This window comes from Brachypodium distachyon, chromosome 2 (genome assembly GCF_000005505.3).
Source record: "Brachypodium distachyon strain Bd21 chromosome 2, Brachypodium_distachyon_v3.0, whole genome shotgun sequence".
NCBI lineage: Eukaryota > Viridiplantae > Streptophyta > Magnoliopsida > Poales > Poaceae > Brachypodium > Brachypodium distachyon.
This window is the reverse complement of record NC_016132.3, coordinates 17,483,620-17,490,925: the sequence shown is the minus strand read 5'-3', so window position 1 is coordinate 17,490,925 and position 7,306 is coordinate 17,483,620. Positions and strand designations below refer to the sequence as shown.

The 7,306-nt window shown below is 47.3% G+C and overlaps 1 protein-coding gene across 2 annotated transcripts; it reads left to right on the top strand.

The window, feature by feature from the left end:
* The first annotated feature begins 1,002 nt into the window (after positions 1-1,002).
* Positions 1,003-6,308, top strand: LOC100834193 (auxin response factor 14). 2 transcript variants are annotated; one of them, XM_024459222.1, is made up of 11 exons: positions 1,003-1,672; positions 1,784-1,840; positions 2,537-2,716; positions 2,814-2,898; positions 3,612-3,702; positions 3,792-3,956; positions 4,151-4,195; positions 4,279-4,395; positions 4,469-4,544; positions 4,967-5,132; positions 5,219-6,308. In XM_024459222.1, exons 1-11 carry the CDS (start codon positions 1,421-1,423, stop codon positions 6,058-6,060), a joined length of 2,076 nt encoding a protein of 691 aa, XP_024314990.1. In that variant the 5' UTR covers positions 1,003-1,420; the 3' UTR covers positions 6,061-6,308. The 2 variants fall into 2 exon arrangements, with proteins under 2 accessions (XP_024314990.1, XP_003568111.1); XM_003568063.4 differs by lacking the exon at positions 4,151-4,195 and having other exon boundaries at positions 1,008-1,672.
* The last annotated feature ends 998 nt before the right edge of the window (positions 6,309-7,306 follow it).

Genomic DNA, 7,306 nt, shown 5'->3' with positions numbered 1-7,306 from the left:
CGGCCTAGAAACAGCGGTCCGCAAAAGCTGTAGACGTCGAGCACCAACGAAATGCGAGTGAGATCAAAATTTTGAAGGCGACACCCAAAAGAGGGGAAACGAACGAACTCTTTTGGGACCATTTGTTGCATGCATGCCCCAAATTGTTTTTTAAATAAGGGGGAGCTCTTAGGCATGCCCCAACCTATTATTTTCAGATCCGTTGGATTAAGAAATGAACCTTAAATATCTATTGACGTTTCAGAGCCGTTGGATTAATATCTGAGGGTCATTCTCATTCTCTCATCTACCACTTGCTATCATCGGATTAAGATCGGATGGCTAACATGTCGACTGATCTCTGCCTTAAAAAAACCAGACAACTTCTCAACATCGAAGGGGATTATTTTTTCCAGACAAGTTGCTTCTTTGACATTACATAAAGGCACTGCCCCAATTACCTTTGGATAATTACCACTAGTAGCACCACTAGCAAGTGATTACTTGTTGTGGTAAAGATAACTTCTGGGCAAAGAGCGAACCAGTTCCTTCAGCAAAGCCGTGGGTTCACATGACTAGAGGAGTGAATACCCAACACCATTGACCGTCTGTATTTTTGTTGGCAGAGAGAGCCAGAGACACACCCTTGACCCCTTTCTTTTGCGACAATTGAGCCTTTAATCACGCCCCACACTGAAAAGGTAGTACTACTACGCCAAAGCAACGCTTACTAAATAAACCGTGCAAATCCGTAGTATTACGTGACAGTGACACTGCCGGAACGCAGTAGGGTTGTACACAAAAAACGCAGACGCAAATAGACAAGCAGAGCAGCAGCCGGTCTCCCCCACGAAAGCAACCTTTGCCAGATCTCTTTAGCTTTTCGCCTCCATCCTGTGCGGGAACAGTGGAGCCAGCGGCCTAGCCGCAGCAGAGGCGGCCAAAACCAACAGAACAACGGCTACAAGCCGAGGCCGCGGAACCCAACGCAAAACAAAACAAAGACCAGCGAAAGACTAGCCTGCAGCCAAACCCGAAAGCCCTTCCCCCGTCATAAAGGCGCCGCGGCACGGCACGGCACGGGCGCCTGTCGGCGGTGGGCAGCCAAGCCCGCAGCGTGGCGTGGCGTGGCGTGCTACAGTGGGGCGGGAGGAACAGCGACCGCATCGAAGTCGCTGCTGCGGTGGGGCGCAGTGGGAGCCAGTAGGATTACTTCGCCAGAGGCAGCAGCAGTAGTAGATGGGACAGGCGGAGAGAGATGGCCAGAGCGCGACGCGTTCGCGGGGTGGAGGAGAAGAAGCGCATTAATGCCGATGCCGCCACCGCTGCTTTAAGGCTCTCTCCTCTGTAGCCCTGCCTCCCCTGCTCAGCCATCTCTACCGAGTAGTACTACCTCAGTGCGAGCGCGTTCGCGTGGCGCGCGGCTGGGGGAGAACGAGAGATGGGGATTGATCTGAACACCGTGGAGGAGGACGGGGACGCTGCAGCTGCGTCCGCGGCGGCGGGGGTGTGCGGTGAGCTGTGGCACGCGTGCGCGGGGCCAGGGGTTTCGCTGCCGCGGCAGGGGAGCGCGCTCGTGTACCTGCCGCAGGGCCACCTCGCTTCGGGCGGCGGCGGCGGCGGGGAGGTGGCCGGGGCGGCGCCACCCGTGCCGCCGCACGTGGCGTGCCGCGTCCTCGACGTCGAGCTATGCGTGAGTGGCGTCTCTGGTGATTCCCGCTTCGGTTTCGCACTTCGTTCTGAAAATGAGGTTTGCTGATGTGTGTGCCTTTTGGTGTGGTGCTTGGTGCGCGTCTCCGTGCAGGCGGACGCGGCGACGGACGAGGTGTATGCGCGGCTCGCGCTGGTGGCGGTATGCGAGGTGAGTGGTGCTGCTTCAATCTATTTGCTCAATAGCAATAGCATTTTGGAGGAGGTTTTTTGTGGGCAGTCGGTGATGCGGTGGGTGTATTTCTCGGTCCTTCTAGTTCTAGAGAGAGTGACCAGTCAGTTCCTAGCTTTGGTGCTGCACGCCTTAGGTGGCGCTCCCATTTCCATTTTTGGGGATCTAGCGTGGACATGGGACTGTTTCATCAAAGCATCTCCTTGGTCACAGACCGTTGGACGTAGACCAGTAAATTGTTTCTTCCCTTTTAGATGATGATCAGTACATCAATAGTGATGTAAGTATAGAATTTGGTTAAGGATATCTATCCCATCAGGCCGTGTCTCCTTGTATTTATACTGGTCGCAGGCTCACAGCAATACATGTAAGTTGGACAAATGTAAAATTGAGGAGCTGAAAGTTGGATTCCCTCATTTTTCTTTAGAGCTGCGTGGACGGTTTGGTGTTTGCACATTGACTATTTAGTTTGATCTCAGCTATCAGCCTATCACATACTGGCACATTACGAAGTTCTTCCCTCCTGGATGGGAGTAGTCGGGGACAGTAGTCTGTTATGAATGAACATGTCCTGTGATACCAGTCTTTAGAATTGTTCTCAAAAAAAGAACTGTTGTCAAATAAGGTAAAGTGTCATTTATTTGTCTGATAAAGTGTTGTTATTTTTTGACTCAGATGTCCAGGCAAAACCTAGGTGGAACCGCATGGGGAGAAGAGGACATGGAGTTTGGTTCTGGAGAAAAGAAACCACGCATGCCACATATGTTCTGCAAGACACTCACTGCCTCTGATACAAGCACACATGGAGGTTTCTCTGTTCCTCGCCGGGCCGCAGAGGACTGTTTCCCACCTTTGGTGAGGCACTTGGAAAAATAACTTCAGTGTGAACTACGAAATTATATGGTCACTTGCACTACTGATCTAACCAGCTCCAGCTCTTCCATTCTTTCAGGACTACGAGCAGGTCAGGCCTTCACAAGAGCTCATTGCAAAGGACTTGCATGGCACACAATGGAGGTTTCGCCATATTTATAGAGGTGTGAAACATCATGTATTTATTGTTATAATTTGTTCTGTTGCACTGTATTTATTTGATAGTTTTGCTGTTGCCACTCGAGCATTCCATTCATACACCTTAGCGATTTGTGTAGGAGATAATGTCCATTTCTTCACTCAAATGGAAAACTTTGTATGGTTGCTGCATTTACTTTGTAAAATCTAACTTAAGATGATCAAATTAGATTAGGAAATTGTTGTGTCAACTAGGTTTGAATTGGTTTGACCAAGGCGTTGGGCTAGGCGATTTGGATTCTAAAGCAAGAGAATTGTGCTTGGAATTTAAGTGAAGCAGGCGGGTCAATTTCATAGGATTATAAAGATGTTTCCATTAGCACCTGTATAATTGGGAACCTATGTGCCCCTCTGTGTGTTGCTAACTTAATTTTAAAAATTGGGAATATGCTGTCAGCTACAGTTATTGCTAAAGTTAAGGTGATAGGCGAGCTTCGCTTTTGTTTTATCAAAGATTTTCATACAATCAGTTCTATGTACATTAGGGTTTTGGGAGTTTCAGTTCTGTTGTTACCTGCCCAAAATTCTTGGAAGTCTGTTAATTTAATAGTGGATCAAAGCGGTAAACGTCATCTCCACTACTCGCTACTCAGTTCACTGGCAGTGCATTAGATAATTTTTTCCACTTTAACGCGAATATGCAATTGTGATGTGTGGTAAACACTTTGCTGAATACCAGGTCAACCTCGTAGGCATCTTCTAACGACTGGATGGAGTTCATTTGTCAATAAGAAGAAACTAGTCTCGGGGGATGCAGTCTTATTTCTTCGGTAAGCATATTGTCAGGGTGATGAACCAAGGCTTCTATGATTTTTCCCATCGATCTGCGCCATTGAAATCCATTTTTCTTGTTGTACAGAGGCTGTGACGGTGAACTAAGATTAGGCATAAGGAGAGCAGTTCAACTTAGAAATGAGGACCTTTTCAAAGCTGTGAACAGCAGTGATTCAAGGCAGCGCACACTATCTGCTGTTGCCAGTTCCTTCAGAAATAGAAGTACTTTTCATGTTTGTTTCGACCCAAGGTTTGTTGACCATTGCAAATTATGTTACTCCCTCCGATCCATATTAATTGTCGATATATTACATGTATCTAGACACTTTTTACGCATAGATACATCCATATTTGGGCAAATTTGAGACAATTAATATGGATCGGAGGGAGTACGAATTTTTAGTTAATCACTCAAGTGACATGGATATGTTGTGGCTGTGCAAGTTCATGGTTCGTTAGTCATGTGTTTTTACTGCTTTACCTCACAAGGTTTGTCCATCTGTCTTGTTTATCTGCATTCAAAGTATTAACAGCTTGAGTGGCCTGAATAATTTTGTCTCATCCTTCTGCAGGAGTGGTGCGTCAGAATTTATTGTGCCTTATTGGAAATTCTCTAAGAGCTTGAACCACCCTTTGTCTATTGGAATGAGGTTTAAACTTTCCTATGAGAGTGAGGATGCTAATGAGAGGTCTGTACTTGTAATTCCACTGAAAATGCTTGTCGTACAGCAGTCTCTTGAATTTTCATTTTATGCTCTGCAGGTCCACCGGAATGATTTCAGGTGTTAGTGAAGTAGACCCCATAAGATGGCCTGGATCAAAATGGAGATGCCTCCTGGTATGCATTTTAAGAGATACAATTACTGGTTCTCTTGTATGGTAATTTACTTTCATGTTCTTAAAAAATATTGATTGTTTCTCATAAAAAATAAATCATTCTGCTATCACTCCGAGCTGAATAAACTCCTGCCATTATTGAATTCTCAGTATTTCAGACACAAGAACCATGCTGAAATTTTCCAGTTGTCCTTGGAACAGATAGTTAGAAGTTCTAATTTTGTTAGTATCAAAGTAAGATCCTTTCCACACTGAGCTTAGGTTGTCGGTTGTGATGACCTGATTTGTATCACCGACACCGTTGAGCTGAAAGCAGAAACATCTGCTGACTTGTAAGATTGTGGGTTCTCCAGTTAGTCATTAAGATATTTGTCCCCAAACTTCTGCTCAATTGAAGTGCCGCTTTATTTGCTTGTTTTACAGGTAAGATGGGATGGCAATACTGATTGCAACCATCAACACAGAATTTCTCCATGGGAGATTGAGAGAGTTGGTGGCATGAATTCAGTTACTCATTCTCTGTCAGCATCTAATTCGAAGCGAACCAAATTGAGCTTTCCTGAAAGCAATTTGGATGCTCCAGTTATTGGTACGTCCTGCCACATGAGGCTGATGTCTTTTCATAGTTGTTTTAGTTGAGCGATGTTCTAATTAACCCTCTGATCAAACTTGTAGATGGAAATGGTTATCCAGACTCCATGGAAATTAAAAAGTTCCGCAGGGTCTTGCAAGGTCAAGAATTGATGGGTTCTAAGACTCGTGGTGTTGCATGCTCTCAATCACCTGATGTCGCAAACATTCGAACTTCAGACAACAGGTGGTTCTCTAATGTGCAGGAGCAAGCCAGTGAGTTTACTTACCAGCACTTGGGCTTTGGTGAATCTGTTGGATTCCCAGAGGTCTTGCAAGGTCAAGAAATGTCTCAAGCAGTTCCCTTTTTCAAAGGAACTACTTTTGACACCCGTGCAACGAATGGCAGAGTTGGCTCGTTTAGTCATGTGCGCCAATCAGCTGCACCGACTGGACTGCCTGCTGAAGCTCAAGGATATTCTCTCCCGCAGTTTGCTCTGTCATCAGCAGCGAAAGTATCTTCTCCCTCTTCTGTTCTTATGTTTAACCAAGCGACAGTTCCGCAGCTTGAATTGGAAGGCAGAACACACCACCATGGGGCATATCTCAGCCAGTGTTCTCCTCTTGAGATGGCAAGCAAAACTGATGCCTGGCTGCGTGTACAGCGTCCAGTGCCAAGGGAAACTGGAGGCCATCGATTCGACATAGGGAGAGCCTCAACTCCGGCAAATTCTGGATTGGCAACCCGAGACTCCGGGAGAAGCAATTGCAGACTGTTTGGTTTCTCCTTGACTGAGAAGATACTGGGAGCAGGTGAAGATGTGAAGGGAGGAAACTCAAATGAAGAAGCTGACCGTGCAGACCCACGGCTGCTTGAGTTGTTTGGGCACAGCCACCCTAGCCCCAGTGCTCTGCATGCTCTCGTTGCTGCCCCCCTGGGCATGTGATGTTCATGCTAGTTTAATTTGCACGAATGCGCGATGGATGGCCGTCATGACTGTATTTTTCGGTCGTGACGTAGGAGGTCTTTGTGTTAGTTCTTTCAGCTGCTTCTGACATTTCCAGACTAGTGTAATCGCACTTACGCTGCTACTTGCTTTCTTTGATTTAACTCTGACATTTCGTTGCGCGGATGACTGTTTTATCCTGATGCAGTGGAGCTACATCCTGCTTTTGAAATTCGGTACTTCGTGAATTCTGTACTGTATGCCAAACTTGTGCATTGTTCTTCAAGGTGAACAGAATAACTACATAGATCCTGGTAACATCCCACAAACCCTAATCGGGTTTACCTCCACACGAACACATAATGAAGTTACACAATGAATAACTTCTTCAGCAAACTTCTATGATGATGATTGTGAACCAAAACAACAACCAGAATTATGGGATGGAGGGAGTACCTTAGAACAGGCATAACCTGTTGGAATTTTGGGTTAGGCCCAAGGCCCAATCTGAAATTAATTCCTGAAAAATCTCAAAAGCCCATTCATGTAGTGGGATGAGGAAGTGGGAATAGTCCCACATTGCTAGTTTAGGGAGAGTTGGACCAATATATAAGATAGGTTGGTTCTCACCTCTTGAGCAAGTGAGCAAGGGAAATTCCTACGCGCGCTCCTCCTCCTCCTCCGCTCGCCTCGTCACGACGCGCGCGCGGCGGCGTTTCGTGGATCGAGATCGGGTCGTGCTTATCTTTTTGGCAGTCGGAATTCGTTGCGGACGCGTAACAAATCCCGATAATAGCGGAGTCGGTTTTGGTTTCCTAAACCGAACCGAAGTCCGCCTGCGTGCCTATATAATAAGACTATCCCGGACTCCGGAAAAACGACGCCACAACCCTAGCCGTCACGCCCACGATCCAATCTCGTTGTTCGCTGCCAACTGCTGCTCCATCCCGTCGGCTGCGTGCACAGATCGCCGGGAGAGCAGGCCTCCGGAACCCCGACCTTCGAGATCCTGCCCGGGAGACGGTCGATAAGGTTTTTGGGGAGCGTTCTCACGCGACTGCTCGCTTCTTCACGTCTCTGTTTCGTCGGCATCTTCATCACCAATGGCCGACGACCTCGGAGATTCCGCGGCTCAGGCTGCCGCTTTAGCTCAGCAGCAGCAGGCTGCACAACTCCAAGCACAACAGCAGGCTGCCCAACTCCAAGCCCAGGCAACTGCTGCTGCACAGGCGCAAGCGCAGGCACT

Excerpts from the sequence above, each read along its gene's own strand:
- LOC100834193 (XM_024459222.1), top strand. The coding sequence starts at position 1,421 with ATGGGGATTGATCTGAACACCGTGGAGGAGGACGGGGACGCTGCAGCT. Across the intron at positions 3,957-4,150 it reads CATGTTTGTTTCGACCCAAG|TTCATGGTTCGTTAGTCATG; the intron begins GTTTGTTGACCA and ends TGGCTGTGCAAG. Across the intron at positions 4,196-4,278 it reads TTACTGCTTTACCTCACAAG|GAGTGGTGCGTCAGAATTTA; the intron begins GTTTGTCCATCT and ends ATCCTTCTGCAG.